The sequence below is a fragment of the Malania oleifera genome, chromosome 8, assembly GCF_029873635.1.
Source record: "Malania oleifera isolate guangnan ecotype guangnan chromosome 8, ASM2987363v1, whole genome shotgun sequence".
NCBI classification, from domain to species: Eukaryota; Viridiplantae; Streptophyta; class Magnoliopsida; order Santalales; family Ximeniaceae; genus Malania; species Malania oleifera.
In genome coordinates, this window is record NC_080424.1 from 35,419,838 (window position 1) to 35,437,473 (window position 17,636).

At 35.0% G+C, this 17,636-nt stretch overlaps 1 protein-coding gene across 1 annotated transcript in view; it reads right to left on the bottom strand.

Moving 5' to 3' along the window:
• The window catches only part of LOC131162641 (protein NRT1/ PTR FAMILY 5.10-like), a 50,580-nt gene extending 35,802 nt beyond the window's left edge, over positions 1 to 14,778 (bottom strand). Inside the window, exons 1-2 of the mRNA XM_058119251.1 lie at positions 14,625 to 14,778; positions 14,303 to 14,520 (exon numbers count right to left, since the gene is read on the bottom strand). Coding sequence (XP_057975234.1) covers positions 14,303 to 14,520; positions 14,625 to 14,778 — 372 coding nt within the window. The remainder of the gene's footprint in view (positions 1 to 14,302; positions 14,521 to 14,624) is intronic.
• Positions 14,779 to 17,636: the final 2,858 nt, after the last annotated feature.

Below are 17,636 nucleotides of genomic sequence, written 5' to 3' on the forward strand. Positions count from 1 at the left end.
CTGGGGCACTCATTTTAAATGGTTCAGGAAACTGAATGTATAGTTCAGGCGACTGAAGTTTGTGTTATAACTTTTGAATAACACTGATTTCTTTCTTATTTTGAAAGATATGGTTTCCAAACTTGGGAAAAACGGTAAGAATTTTTCTTAATCTATATAAGGATCATTATTTACGCATTAGGGTAACCAATACTCATGCATACACATTGAGATTCATACTATTCTCTTTCATTCATACTCTGGAATAGCAATTGTGCATATTCTTGAGCCCTAATTGATTTCAGATTCAATTCTCTGAAATTCTTATACCACAATCATAATACCTTCGAAATCTTTGTGAGCTTTAATTGCAATTTGTTGGTTAAGAGTGCATAGTTTTTATTATTATACAAAATTTGCTCTGTTGTGAGAGTACTATACTTGTACAAACAAATTGATTTGCTATTTTATAATCTGACGACTTGGGGATAAGGTTGTTAATTAGTGAGCAAGTGTAATTCTCATTAAAGAGGGATCTCCACCTTCCAATGGAGAGAGGCTGTTCCACCTATTGAAAGGAGTGGGTGAAGGAAAATCCTCACAGCAAGTTGCTTGGGGTAAGGACGTAGGCGGGAAGCCGAACCTTGTAAAACATCTGTGTGTTTAATCTTCTTTCCCTATCTCTTTAAATTTTGCACTTATAAACTGTTATGTTTATTTTGAATTTATTGGGAAATTATGTTGAATGCTAAGTTTGGATTTGGATCAATTTGAATAAGTTTATTGGTTTGTTGAGGTTGTGTATATTTTAAGCTTTCGATTGAAATCCAGACAAGTGCTAAAACTTTAAAGTAAGTTTTTGATTGGCTGAGGTAAAGTTGTTTGGGTTGGTTGATTATTCAAGCATAAGAAGCTTACTTAATTGAGTTATATTATTGAATCTTGTCTTAAAAAAACATACATGCTTATTGTTTGAATTCAGGGTTGGTTATTGGACTTGCTGAAGGTAAAAATTCAGATTATGTATTTCAATATCATATATACCTAGGATTGTCTATTTGTATAGTTGTTCGCTGCCTAGTTGACTTTGTTGTGGTTGAGGTTGTAATTGAAATTAATTTAAAGGTTTAAAATAAACTAAGCTTCCCCATTATAAAATTTTAAATACCCAATTCACCCCTCTTGGGACTACATGGTTACTTTCTATTGGAACTTATTTGCTGGACAAATACATACACCTTCTCAAAATTAAAACAACATGTGAATTGAAGCATGCTTTGTGGTGTTTATGTTTAGTTAATTAAATTCTTAATCCGTAGTGTTTTAGTGTATGTTTTTGTGAGGGTTGATTCGTAGGACTAGGTTGATCCATCCCGTCCTACATCGTCTTTGTATCATAGCCTAAGTTGAATTAGGCAAACCCTCTAAGTCCCCACATTTCATTTTTTATGTTTTCGAATTTATGTGCAATTTTCTCTATCAAAAACTTCCCATCTTCAAAAAGTTTAAACACAAAAGTTGTGGGAAATGTTCTTAGATTTCTTTTGATACCAAGATTGCTCTATTTGGAGTTCTCTAGCAAAAGTTATGCCCCATATACTGAGAGGAGTTTGCGAGTGAAATTTCCATCCATTAGTAGCTCGCAAGATTTCAGCACTGAATAAAACCATCGATGGTTTTGTCCAGAATAGCCTACCCTTGTTTTGAATTTTGGATATTTGGAATTACAATTTGGTTAGGTTTCGGTAGAAAACCTCTAAGGTGGTGGATTGTGTTTCTTCTTGGTGGCAACCCGAGTCGGGAACCGTTATCATGGTCGTAGAAATGACATGGACCATGATATACTCCTAGATGACCTACAAGACAAAGTTCATGTCTTAACTCAAGAATTGACTAATGCCCTTGCACAATTGAGAAGCTAGAAGCTAGTTTAGCTCTTAACCGAACCCCATAAAATCCAAGACAACCTTGTAAACCCTAATGGGTATAAATATTAGCTTCGAATATGTTCTTAGGGTTCCTCTTTGGCCAATTCTGGGCTAGTGATAGACCTAGAACGCCATTGAGAACCATTGTAGAGTATATTTACTTGCTTTCCTTTACATTCTTGTTGTGGTTCTCTTTTGTATTTTTTATCGTTAGTGACAGACGAATCCGTTTGCAATAAGAAACCATTTTTTTTGTTTTCCTTTACATGCTTTCAATTTACATGCTTTAATTTACTACTTTGATTTATTGCTTGGACTATGATGAAGGCTTGTAGAAAAGAATAAGCACTACTACAGTCTCACTTAGCTAGAAGTAATTGGCTACGGCACTGTGGAGGTGCTCGTGTGATCGTTGAGACAGGGTATACTCTGGTTCCTGACCGTGCTCCAGACGGTTGGTGCACCCTTGCTACCCTGTGCCCTTGAATGACCCTCTCTCACTTGGCTTGAGATTCTCGGGCTAGTACTCTTATGTATATCTAGTTGAGCTTAGTCAGAGGCATGGCGTCTAGCGGCTGATTCATATCTAAGCATTGCTTTGTAGGAGTAGGGTTAACTTAGATTTTACATGCTTTCATTAGGACCGTTAGAAAAAACCCACTTTTACACCACAAAAATCCCACCTTTTCATTTCTTTTTATACAAAGCTTTAATAAACTTTTTTGGAAGTGGTTGATAACAGCTCTCTAATTCTCATGAATCGATACCCAACTTCCCCCACTTTCTACTAAACTTGGGATTAGTTAGGTTTTATAAATATTATTTTTGATAGTTAAGGACCCAAGCCTTGGCGAGCCTATCAATAAGGATTGTGATGAAGAGGAATTACAACTAAGGAGACCATATTGTAGGTAAAATCATGATCTTGATATGGATATGATGAAAAGAGTAAAAATTGAAGCCTCTATATATGATGGTCAAATGGATTCAAAAATTTTTCAGGCTTGGTTGGCTGAAATGGATTCATACTTTGATTGGTATAAGATGAATGACCCACATTATGTGAGGTTTGAAAAGATGAGATTAACCGAGCAAGCAAAGCTTCATTGGGTGAATGTTGAAAGACAAGAAACTCACCTTGGTCATAGGCCTATAGAACATTGGGATTTGATGAAAGAAAGATTGAAAGAAAAGTATGTCCCAATCTCTTATATGGAACATCTCATGGGTCAACTCTATAGCCTTAGGTAAGGAAATTTGAGTGTGACTGAATATATGAGCAATTTGTTGAACTTTCCATTAAGTGTGGGGTAGAAGAAAGCACTAGCCAACAAATTTATCGTTTTAGGATAGGCTTGAAACTTGAACTGAGGAAAGAGTTGTTTCTCCATCACATTGACTCCCTTGAGCATGCCTTTAATTTGGCACATGACTATGAGCAAATCAATAATGCTCAAATGGGAAAGAAATTTAGAAACACTTAAAATGACACTAATCAAAGAAAGGCCACATCGTATGAGAAGACTAGACCCACCAACACGGGTCAAGTAACTTCTAGAGGTAGCAATCTCACCATCCAGTAACCATTGAACAAAGGAAAGGCACCCATGAATGGGTCCTTAAAATAAATTCCTAGGAATGATGTGTGCTACAAGTGTCACAAAAGAGGCCACTTTGCTAAGCAATGCCCAACTAGGAATTTAGAAATTGAAAGAGAGGATGAAGAAGAAGAGTCGGGAGAAGAACACCCTTATATTCCCAAGGAAGTAGCAAGTGAGGATAAGTTGTCCATTGAGGAAGATGAGAATGCTACTGTAAATGTCATGAGATGTATCATGGTGACTCCTTAAGAACAAGAGGATTGGTGCTGCACTTTTATTTTCCATACTTACATGAAGTGTGGGAATAAAAGTTGTAAGATGATTAGAAATGGTGGAAGATGCATGAATATAATTTCAAAATTAGCTTCATAAAATTTGAATTTGAAAATTGAACCCCATCCCTATCCTTAAAAAGTTGCTTGGGTAATTGCAGCAACAATGCTTGTAAGCCATAGGTGCTTAGTTCCCATCAAAATTGCAGACTATGAAGAGGAAATTTGTCGGGATGTCCTTCCAATGGATGTTGCCCATATTCTATTTAGAATGATGCGTGCTACAAGTGTCATAAAAAGGGCCACTTTACTAAACAATGTCCCACCAAGAACTTGGCACTTAATGGGGAATATGGTGATAAAAGGAAGAAGAAAAGAAAGAAACTATTGAAGAATCATTGAATATCATAAGTGAAAAGCCATTTGACTAGAAAAGTCAAAATACACAGGTAGTGTCGGTGGTTGTTACTAAGGGGACTAAAATACCCCTTCCTGAGAAGGAAACACCACTAGAAGTGTCACCTATACTTTCCGAGTTTAAGTATGTCATCTCTAAGCCACCTAGTGAGTTACTTCCTGTGAGAAAGATTCCACATGTCATTGACCTTGTTCCTAGTTCATCTCTACCTAATTTACCACATCATAGAGTGCACCTGAGAGAACATGAGATGTTGATGAAACAAGTGAATGAACTAAGGGAACATAACTTTATTCAGAAGAGCATAAGTTTATGTGTCTGCCTTACTCTCCTTACTCCCAAGAAGGATAACACTTGGATTATGTGCATTAATAATAGAGCAACCAACAAGATTATCATCAAGAATAGGTTTCTCAAAACTACTGTTTCCAATAGGGATGTGAAACTCGTAAGTTACTTTTGGAAAACCTTGTGGATTATGTTAGGCACCAAACTCCATTTTTCTGATGCTTACACCCCCAAATTGATGGGCGGATAGAGGTAGTTAATAGGAGCTTAGGTGACCTATTGAGATGCCTAGTAGGTGAGAACATAGGTTCATGGGATTTGTGTCTTCCTATGGCTGAATTTGCATTTAATAGTTCAGTGAATGGAACCATAGGATTGAGTCCTTTTTCAGGTTGTCACCAGTTATCAACCTAGGATGCCAATAGATCTTGTCTCACTACCTCCACAAGTTAGAGTGAGTGAACATGTCGATGCTTTTGCTTAGCACATACATGACCTACGCTCTAAAATAAAAAATGAAAATTAACCTAAACAATGAGCATTATAAATCTAGTGTTGACATACATCACAGGTTACAATAATTTTCAGAGGGGATATGTTATGGCTCGTATTCGTCCCGAGCAAATTCCTGTAGAAAAGGTAAGAAAGTTGCATGCTAAGAAGACGGGTCCTTTCAAAATTTTAAAGAAAATTAGTTCTAATTCTTACATGCTTGATATTCCTATTGATTTTGGCATAAGAAATGTTCTTAATGTTAAGAATCTAACCCCATTTCTTGAAGCATCTTCTTTTGTTGGGCCCTCTAGTTCTAACCTTGCAGGTGATCCCACTCCATTCTCCACTTCTCATAAACATGAAAACCCGTACCTTTGCTTCCACCTTTACTAATACCCAAGAACTGTGATAAAATTTAAGAAATCTTGGATGACAAGACAACGTTCACATGAGCAGGTTCATACCAAAAGTTCTTGGTCAAGTGGAGAGGTAAACCACTATCTAAGCGTAGCTAGATTTTGAAAGAAGACGTCCTTCGTCTGAACCCGGAATTGTACCCCTTGTACTTCACTTCTCATTCTTCGAAGAAGAAATCTTTTGGGCCTAGGAGAGATGATGGGGATCAGCAGGCCTTGCCTCTTTCCTTAATTGACACGTGGACAACCTCCAGACGTCCACTTTGGTTTGTAACTCTTTTATAGGTACACATGGATTCAAGTATTACAAAGTGTCCTTGTTTGACCATCTGGTGTGACCAAGAAGGCACAATGGGTGACTAGGTCAAGATAGAAGATTCTAGAGTACCAATACAATAGATTTTCCAGATTGTCTCAACTAGGGTGCGACCAAGAGACCATAAGGTGCGACCAGGTCGGCTAAACACTAAAGATTTCTAGAATGCTTCGACCATGGGTGTGACCAGGAGTCTTGGTCATGTGACTTAGTTGATAGTGATGAGTCCCTAAAATATATGATTTTAAACCTTCATTTACCCGTGCATATCCTCATTCTTTTTATATATTTACCCAGAGTTATCATTGTTCAAAACTATGCAAGGTTTGTTTGTCATTTTAGGAAAAACAGGTTAAAACAATGGAGTAAGGCATTACAAGAAGCCAAGGAGAATTTGGAGGATTCAAAGCTCGAATCCAGACATTCAACCAAGCTCCAGAAGCTTCAAATCATACATGGACAAGAAGATAATGCTCGACCATGTGGCACGACCAACAAACCATAGGGGTGACTTAGTCTTCTATGGCAAACTCCAAGGTTCAGACTAAGATTAGAATGCTGCAAGATTTAACCAAGTGCTCAACCTAGTGACCCACTAGGGTGACCAGGTCGAGTTGCTGAGATAGAACTTAAATTTAGAAGTACCGAGAGTCTCGACGAAGTGTTCGTCCAAGAGACCTTCAGGGGCGACTATGTCGAGATACTGAGATTTCCTTAAGCTCGAGATACTACAAGTCTCGACCATCAACTCAACCATCAAGACCTTGAGTCTCTACTAGGGCGCACACAAAATGATAGAAGCATGACTTGGTTGACAATGACGATCTGCTGCGCGAGAACTTCTGCAAACCTTCCTATATTGTAAAACAAACCTTGTAAACCATAAAGCCTATAAATATACACTAGGAACACAAGCTCTGGGTTCCTCTTTGGCCTCTTTTAGGTTAGTGACAAACTTAAGATGTCATTGAGAGCCAAGTTAGATTAGGAGGAGCATAGTTTTCAATTCTTGTTTCGGTGTGTGCATGAAGTGTTTGATAGCATGTGAAAACCGACAGCGTTCATGTGCTATCCGTGTATATTACACGATCACTCTCTTGTACCTTTTGACATTAGTGACAAATGTTTTGAATACAAAAATGATCTTTTTACCTATTTTCTCCTTTACTGCTTTTGATTTACTGTTTTCCATTTACTTGTTGTTTGTTTGATGAAAGATTGCAGATAAGGATAAGCAATACTACGTATCCGCCAAAGGGAAGAAGTTGGCTACAGAACCACGGAGGTGTTCGTTATCATTGAGATAGGGTATACTGTGGTTCCCGACCATGCTCTGGACGGTTGGTGCACCCTTGTTACCCTGTGCCCTCGATCAACCCTCTCCCTCTTTGGCTCGCTTGGGTTAGTATTTCTATCGAAGTTTGAAAGAGTATTGTTAGAGGCATGGCGTCCAGTGTCTGATTCAGACCTCAGCATCGCTTTTTAGGAGTAGGGTAACATAGAAATTTACTCGCTTTCTAGTAGTATAAATTTACTTGCTTTCCTTTCATTGCTTTCAAGTAGTTGGTTAGATTTCAACCATTGAAAAGTACCATCTTTTACTTCTTTTTCATAACAAGGTTATAATAAACTAAATTGGAAGTAGTCTAATAACTGCGCTTCAAATCTCTGTGGTGTGAGGCTATGCTTTCTCTCCGAAGATAAAGTCGTGAGAGACGACTATTCTATCCAGCGACTCCATCTTCATCTTCCCCACTCATCCACACAACCATTACCAAAATACCCCTCCCCCCATTATGGCCACTATTTTTCCACTCTGTTGCTGCATTTGTCTTGGTGATTCAAAGCTTGTACAAAGAACCTAAGGTGTGGACTAACTTGTGTTGAAAAGTGTCAAGTCATCCAACATATCTATTGGTAAAATCAGTAACTGTTTGAACCTGTATTTAATATTGTTAAAGTCTTTGCTTGAAAAACTGAAATTCCATATTTGATAAGCCTTTCAATCCATAGATTGTGATATTGATACTTGCTAGTTTAAAATCAATTGTGGGAATATTGTTATGTTAACAATAGAACTTACATTCTTCAATTTTTGAATAACATCTTTATTGTATATAACTTGATTGCTTTGTGAAAGAACCAATTGCGACTTATTTTCTAGATGAATACATACATCTTCTCAAAATTCAAATAACATATGAATTGAATCATGCTTTATGGTGTTTATGCTTAATTAATTAAATTCTTAATCCATAGTGTTTTAGTGTATGTGTTTGTGAGGATCGAACCGTAGGACTAGGTCGATCCATTCCGTTCTACATTACGCAGGTTACAAGAATTTTCAAAGGATGATATGGTTATGGTCTATATTCGTCCCAAGCAGATTCCTAAAGGAAAAGTAAGAAAGTTGCATGCTAAAAGGATGGGTCCTTTCAAAGTTTTAAATAAAATTAGTTCTAATGCTTACATACTTGATATTCCTGTGATTTTGGCATAAGCAATGTGTTTAATGTTGAGGATCTAACACCTTTTCTTGCAGCATCATCTTTTATGAAGCCATCAAATACTAACCTTGCTGGTGATCCTACTCCATTTTCCACTCCTCCTGATCTTAAAAATCCAAAATTGCCTTTGCCTCCATCTTTACCAATACCAAAAAACCTTGATGAAATCGAAGAGATCTTGGATGATAAGAAAATGTTCACACAAATAAGATCATACCAAAAGTTATTGGTCAAGTGGAGAGGTAAGTCACTTTCCGAGCATAGCTAGATTCAGAAAGAAGACCTCCTTCGTCTTAACCCGGAGTTATACTCGCAGTACTTCACTTCTCATTCCTTGGAGAAGAATTCTTTTGGGCTCGAGAGAGGTGATGGGGATCAATCTACATTACTCATTTCGTTTGCAGATATGGTGACACGTGGACGACCTCCAGATGTCCACTTTGGTTTGTAACTCTTTTGTAGGTACACATGGATTTCATGAAGACTTTCGGTGCATGAAACCCTAGTTGATATGCCAAAGAAAATTTGAGTTCAAGACCCATGTGGGCCCCACACGGTCTTGTGGGCACGACTCCAATGGGCCCCACATGAATTGGACCTCCCTTTGACTTATGTCTTTGTATTTAATTTGTAGTATTGCAAGACAATTAAGCTTTTTTGTATGTAAGTGTTCAATGTGTTTGTAAGTTGTGTGTATTAATTAGCTTGTCTCCCACCCTTGTGTGGGGAGTGTTAGCTAAATTAAAGTCTTGTCTTCCCCTCTCCCATGCTAGCATATATCTCCATTGTAAGAACTGAAAATTCAGCTAAGTTTGAATATTGAATATTTAAAGGAATTTCTTTTGCTAAAGCTTGAAAATCTTTGTCCAATCTTCCGATTAAGTAGTGTGAGGCTATGTGTTCTCTCCGGAGATCAGGCAGTGAGAGACCACTATCTATCCAGCAACTCCATCACCATATCCTCCTTCCTTAACCCACACAGCCTCCCATCTAGCACCCACAAGACCACACCCAAAATACACCCACACGACCACTCTTTCTTCATCTGTGTTCATTTTAGTAACTCAAAGCTTGTATAAAAGGACTTAAGGTGTGCTTTATCTCATGTTGAACAACGTCAAAGTCATCCAAGAAATTCTCTTGGTAACTTCAGTACTTGTGTTGATTCCTTATTATATTTTTAAACCCTTGTTGTTAGATTAAAATCACATCTTTGAACAACCCCTTGAATCCATAGATTGCAACATTGGTACTTACTAGCTTTAAATCAATTAAATGAATATTAGTTTGCTAACATAGAACTTATATTCTTGAATATTTGAAATAACAATTTTTCAGCATATAACTTGATTCCTTTGTGAAATAAACAATTGGAACTTATTTGCTTGACAAATACATACACCATCTCAAAATTCAAACAACATGTGAATTAAATCATGCTTTATGATGTTTATGCTTAGCTAATTAAATTCTAAATCCATAGTGTTTTAGTGTATATATGTGTTTGTGAGGGTTGAATCGTAGGACTAGGTCGATCCATCCCATCCTACATCAAAAAAGCATCTCCTAATAGCTGGGTGACAGTTATATGCCTACACATTAGCTCCAACAAGCTTTCAAAGGTACCTTTAACACAACGATAGTTTCACCCCCACACATTTCTATACATATTTTCAATTAATGATTTCATCTTCTTCTTGGAGTCCCTTAAGATTGGATTCATTGCTATAATAACTTCCTGAGAAGTATTGGAGGCTTCTATTTTGACTACTGACTATAAAATTAGTGTTTGTGTGCCTAATATGTGTCAGAGACAATGGAGAAGGTGGGATCACATTCTACTTTGAATCTTGGAGATGTTTCCCAAAAATCATAGGACTGTATTTCTTTGGATCAATGGTACAACTATTGACAATCTTTTCTTTAGATGTTAGAATGGACAAGCTTTCTAACCCCAATGCTAGTCTACGACATCATGGCTTGAAGTGAGCATGCCAAAACAAATAGTTGTATAAAATAAACACCCACTAAAAAGAGAGGAAGTAAGTGATAAATGAGATAAGAAATTCACATTAGCCCCTCAAAGCTATGGGCATGCCCATCAAACAAGGGATATATCACATGATAGGGAATAGAGAATTATAAAACTCATACAAATCTTGTAAATAGGGAGAAACAAGAGTGTTGACAAGATATACATCACATTAAGGAAAGGAAAAGAGACGAGATCAGAACAAGGGAATTCAAGATAAAAGGAAATTGGGTTAATGTATATGTCGAAAAAGAATCTCTTTTTTCTCCTTGTGGTACTAATTATATATAGCCAACTTAGCCTCCAACCTTGATTCCAAGGGATTGAGAGTACACATAATTCAAACCCAACTATTTGAATTTGAACTTGCAATTATGGAGTCATTTGATTCAAAACTTATAAAAACAAAAACCCAAAATGAACCTAAAAATTAAAAAAACAAAAACTAAATATCGTACTCAGTCAATATTTTTTAAACTAAAACAAACTAAAAATTTAACTTAAAATGCTCGTTTTGATCTTTAACAATTTAAAAATATGATTAAAATTATAAAAGTACAAAATAAATCCAAACTAAAAATACTATAATAAAAATAAATTATTATAATTATCTTACTTAATTATTATATTTCAAATTATACTTTACAAGAAGAATCTTATCGTGCATAGCAAATGAAAATAAGTAAAAATATTTTGAAAATGACAAATTTTATGAATATTTTCATTTTAATTGTATTTTAAATTCATATGACCATATGGTTTTAGTTTTAATTAAAAATATATAAATAAAATAAAATTATTTAATCAAGAAAATTCAATTCTAGATTTTAAAATATTCTAGTAACATGTTCTCAAAACACTTGAAAAATTATAAAATCAAATTTTCTGTTTTTTCTTTTGTCACATGCAGCTAAAAAATCTATAACAAAAGCAGAAAATTACTAATGTCAACAAACATATTTTAATAATTTATTATTGTAGAAAAACGAAAGTAGAAAACAAAAAAGCAGAAACAATGTCATGCCGACCCTCCCTTTAGAAATCAAATCCCAAACTAGTCTAAATTCAATTTTAATCCTTTAACTATATTTTGGACTGTCATGAGAACTTCTATGCTAACAGTACGGATTGTAGGTATTATATTTGGATTTATGTAGATTTGCACGAAACATTGTATAAAAATTCAAATTCAGAGTTCAAAATTTATGTTCCCGAACATTATCAAGAATCTCTAAGAAATGATTTAAGGTCGTAACACTTCATTCGATATTTTTGGTTGATTTCACTCAACTTAGTTTTGACTAAACTTTTAATTCTCTTTATCTTTTTATATAATCGATTATCTATCTACAATGCTCACTCACTCTAGTCAAGTCAGTATTACAACTGTTATATAGATTTCACAGTAGACGCATGTAAATGAAATAATTTATATATTTTAAATTTGAAATTAGCAGGCTAAATTCAAATTTAATTGGATTCAGATAAAATATAGTATAAAATTAAAAATACTTTTTTTTTAATTTAGATAAATTCAAATTTAACCTATGCTCGGAAATACTATCGATCAGTGCTATGCAAAACGATCGATATGAAAAAAATAAAAATAAAAAGTTACAGGTTGCTGGGACCCCGCCAATCTGCACGGATCCAACAATCCAGATATAAAAAAATAGAGGGAGCCGGCGCCCGCCAAATGCGAATCGAACTGAGCGGAGTACGACACGAGATCGGTTCTGGTGGGGGGAAATCTGTTATGCAAAATTAACTTAATTTTCCTCGAGCGCCCAACCTGCATTAATTAATTATGGTATGCACAGCTGTTGTTCATTCATGCTGGCAAGTAAACCTTAATACAGACAAACCCTCCCAATATTTTATATGTAAAACGATGAAGCCTTAAACCTCGACCAATCCTCCTCAGGTATAATTAAATAAATTATTCAATTAAACCTCATACTTGGGGCAGTGCATCTTTGGATGCCAATTTCCACCATGTGTGAACCTCCGGCATGACACTGCGACCTTTGGGAGCGTTGAAAGTCCAAAATCACTTAACACTAATATCAGAGTTAAGATTTAATATTCTTCCCGAGTATGGAATGGTGCCTGACGATTTCGAGTCTGATGTATGAGGGAGAGATTATTAGGGTTATTTCACATCAGTTGTGGAAGCAACGTGAGGAAAAGTCTACTTTTTGGATTGAAAAGGCTCAAGACCATCTAACAGGGAGGACTTGGTGGGTTGGAATATGCATTGTGTTAGAATTTGGGATTGGAATTTTGAAATTAGATAAGTTGAATTTGTAAAAATATGATATAAAATTATATTTATATTTATTTAAATTTATATTTTTGATTCAAAATTTATACTCTCAAGTATAATCCGAATTCTTTGTTTTTTGTTCGATTTCAAACTACTTCCATTATTTTTAAATATTTGAACTAAATTAATCATATATTAATTAAAATTTGAGAGGTTTCATAAAGTATTTTTCTTAGACCTAAACTTCTGTTCATTCACATTTGTACGTAGAAAAAATATCTCTTATTTTTTCGTTTCTACTTTCTTAGAAATGAATATTATGATTTGCATTTCGAACAAGCATGAATATATGGGATAACTTTCATCTTGAAGGTTATTTAGAATTTTTGTAGTAGAGGATGAAATTTCAGTTTGATAAGGGACTTGCACACTATATTCAGATCGTCAATGATTTTGATATTTTTAATGAACTAGAGAATAAAAATAAATAGAAAATAGGAATATTTAGGTATTTCTCTATACCTGCACATTATTTTAGAAGGAAATGAAATAAGATTTATGTAATTTCTATTTTTTAATTTCTAGCTAGGAATTTCCGCATAACAAAATTTAACATAGCAATTATTTGAACCACCTTGATCAACTTGTTTAACCTAAAAATTAGATGGTTTAGGAGATCTTTCAAAGTGTTAAACATTGAACCTAGAATCAAGGTTTATATTAGTGAACTGAATTCAACATCAATCAATCTAACCAATAAACACTAACAGGCTATTGGATATTATTAATTTTATAAAATATTTTTCAATGAATATTTTATGAATTTTAACTCTTAAATATTATTCTACAATCTATAAACTTTTAATTCTATATAATTATTGAACTTACAAAGAATTCTAAGATTTTATATAACTCATGAATTTTGTATCATTGAAAGAAAAAAAAATCTCTTTTTTGCATTAGGAAAAAAATTCCAAAATATGCAATAAAATTCAAAAAAGAAATTAAAAATTGAAGAAATAATTAAATCATTGCCCAAAAAAAATGACATGGTTTTATGTGAAGAAGGAATTAAAAAATTAGAGAAATTTAAAAAAAGAAGGAGAAGTATACATAATGAAATCATACAAAAATAATAATAAATCAGTGGAGCAATCCATGGAAAAAAGCAAAACAAATGTTGACAATTTAAAGAATAATATATATATATATATATATATATATATATATATATATCTACAAGGGTACTAGATGTATAAGATTATAGCGGAAAAATTGGTCGATCGGTGCGAAACTCTCAATCAATTAATAGGGATTTAATAAGATTAAGGTTTAGAACCTTCTACTGGAGTAATATTCTAACACCACCTATATGTGTTCCATCTCTTCTTCTTAAGATTAGTTATATATACTAATTTCTAAAATAGAGTAGTACAAAAGGTAATATGCTGATTTTTATCTTCCCAAATATATAATGGTTAATATTTTTTCTTTCTTTGTTTAATAACATACACCTATGTTGACCAACAATGCATGCTAAGATATTTAATATATGCTTTTAATCATGCGAATGGTTTTACGATATTCAATTCTTTTACATTTTGATTTAAAAGAGCTTTGAAAACTTTTCAACCCTAAAAGTTGCATTTTGATTTTGATAGTGCATTTAAAATTTATTATCGCCCCACATATGTGTGTATGTACATATCAATCTCTGAAAAAGACAACAATATAGGTATAGGGCTAGATAGCTAGCTAGAAAAGTAAACGTTTCGAATGATTACCAAGATATAAATGCCGGAGGAAATGATAATGGTGCGATAACGACCAAGAAATGAATCAGCTACGAAAGCTCCAACGAGGGGAAGTATGCACACCATCCCCGCCCACAAGGTCACGCTCGCCGCCGCTGCAGCTGTAGATTGTTGGAGCGGCCCCGTTAAGTAGCTTATGAGATTCGATCCTATGCCATAGTATGTGAATCTCTCTGCAAATTCCACCCCTGCTCATCCCATCCAGATCGAGCAAACCATCCATTTTAATTATTTCACACATTAAAATTTTCAGTTCATAACCATAAGTATGCTATGATTAGTTGTAATTTACCTATTATGAAATAAGCAGCCCTCCAACCACCACCTCCATGGGAGGTATGTTTTTTATCAGCATCACCATGGATGAATTCTTCAAGGAGCGGAGATTCGACGCCGGCGCTAGCACCGGCCAGAGCATTACCATTAGAAGCATTAGAGGTGGACATGACCGGAGCGCAGGATAGGGAAGAGAAAGTAACCTCGGCACCTAGTTAGCAGTAGAAAGGGAAAGTTGAACTAGGGTGGTCCTGATAGTAGTTTAATATTTTGATTAATATTGAGCATAACGACCACGTTCCGAGACACTTAGAATTAAACAAAAAAAAACTGCGTTATGATATTCAGGCGGTGGCGTGAACGGGGGCGCGTCAACGTGCCCGCCGTGGTCCAGGCTGGTAAAGTGTCTGGTTACAGACCCTGGAAAAGCGACAAGGTGGCCCAAGCTTCGACATTTCCAAAATTCGATCTTTGGTTATTATTAACTGTGATTGAATAAGTTATAGGGGATTATATCCATCCATGCATGCGTACGTATTTTCAGGTTCCACTTTATGTGTTTTTTATTCGGAACGTCATGTGCTTATGCATCGCAGCTGACTAGCTTTAGATGCCAGACTCCACCACGCGTCGAGGCCTGGCCAGCACCGCGACCAAAACCTTTGGAAGGCCTTTGTGGGCCGGAATCTTCACTGTAATTGCTTCATATTTAAAGAAGTGCATCAAACTACTCGTATTATTATTATTATTATTATTATTATTATTATTATTATTATTCTTTTTTAATTTAAATGCTCTGACTCTAAGGTCAAGTACCCGAGTAGTCATCTTCCAAATTAAAAATGCACGTTAGGATGATCCACACCATGAGGAACCACATGCTCAAGCTGGTCCAGTTGCTGCTTTTCTTGATCATGCCACTATCCTAGGAGCTCTTCGTGATTTTCGCCAGCACATCAACTTCAGACTTGATGTTATGTAGCGAGATTTTCACTCAAACTTCCACTCAATCAATCAGCGCCTCGCAACGATTGAAAATTGTTGTGCTGGACATCCCACTTGTGTCAAATACTAATACTACAACTATTGTTATTGAATATATAAGAAACTAAAGTAATGTAAAAACTAATAATAAAACAGTAAAAAGAATAAGACAATAAATTAGTGAGATTCGGTATACAATTACATACGTCCTCGGACGCCGATGATCAATCCATTACTTCTTGACAAAGTACAACTTTGAGGTATATTTTATGAATGAAGAGTTGAGCTCTTTATATAGCTTCAACCTCAAGTCTAAAAAACACTTCTCTCCAATGTGGGACAAATAATATAAAAAGATTCAAAACCACTTTTTATACTAATGGGGAACTATTCTACCAATATGGGACAAAAAAATAACAAATATCTACCTTGACGATAAATTCAACAAATTTTTCAGTCACCGACATTTTCTAGAGTTTCACATCATCGGCGCCTTCCAAAAATATTAAGACTTGCAGGATATTGATCATGTTCAAACAATGTTTGAAATTGATTGTTGTCACAATTTTGGTCAACATATCTGCGAAATTTTCAGCTGTAGTAATCTTCTGAAGAAGTATCTTGCCTTCATCAATAATATCCTGCATAAAATGAAATCGAACATCGATGTGCTTCGTTCCTGCATGATAGACTTGGTTCTTTAACAAATGAATAGTACTCTGGTTATCACAAAACACAACAATGTGCTTCTAAACAACTCCCAAATTTTCAAGTAAACTCTGCAACCAAATAGCTTCCTTAACAGCCTCTAAAGTTACCATGTACTCTACTTCTATTGTAGACAAGAATGGTAGACTGTAAGGTAGACCTCCAACTCATTGGACCATTAGAAAATGTAAAAGCATATCCAGTAGTTGATCGATATTTATCCAAATCACCTACAAAATCAGAATCCACATATCCAACAACACGTTGATCAATAATATTATTTTTCTCAAATACTATACTAATATCAATCGTATTCATAATATATCTCAAAATTTATTTCACAGCTTGCCAATGTCCTTTACCTGAATCATGCATATACCTGCTCACCATACTAACAGCTTGTGAAATATCAGGTCTAGTACAAACCATTACATACATCAGACTACCAATATCAGGTCTGTGATATATACTTACGTTCCTCATCTGATTTAGGAGATAAAGCCGCACTAAGTTTGAAATGAGGAGCAATATGAGTGTTTATTGGTTTTAACTGCTCAAACATGCCAAAACTCTGTACTACCTTCTTCAAATACTGTTTCTAAGACAAACTAACTCTTCCTCTCATTCTATCTCTGCAAATCTCCATGCCAAGTATCTTCTTTACTTCACCAAGATCTTTCATCTCGAACTCTTGATTTAACTGACTTTCCAACTTGTTCATATCTTCCCTATTCTTTGAAGATATCAACATATCATCAACATAAAAGAGTAAATATATAAAAGATCCATTTTGTAGTCTGTGAAAATAAACACAATGATCATGTTTATTTCTGATGTACTTCTGATCCATCATAAACTGATGAAATCATTTGTACCACTATCTTGGAGACTGTTTTAAACCATACAATGATTTACCCAGTTTACATACCTAATTTTCTTTTCCAGCAACCTGAAATCCATCTAACTGAGTCATATAGATTTCCTCTTCCAAATCACAATGTAAAAATACAATTTTTACATCGAGCTGAACTAGTTTAAGATCAAATTGTGCTACCAAAGCCAACAAAATTCGAATGGAAGAATGTTTAACAACTGGAGAAAATACCTCATTATAATCAATGTCTTCCTTCTGTGCGTAGCCCTTAACTACCAATCCAGTTTTGAAGCGAACATTATTTGCATATGGAAATCCTTCTTTCTTTACATAAACACATTTGCAACCAATTGCTTTCTTACCCTTGGGCAGTTGGGTTAGCTCCCAAGTTTGATTCTGATGAAGAGACTGCATTTCTTCATCCATCGCTCTTTTCCACTTGTCTGATTCAGAGTTCCTCAT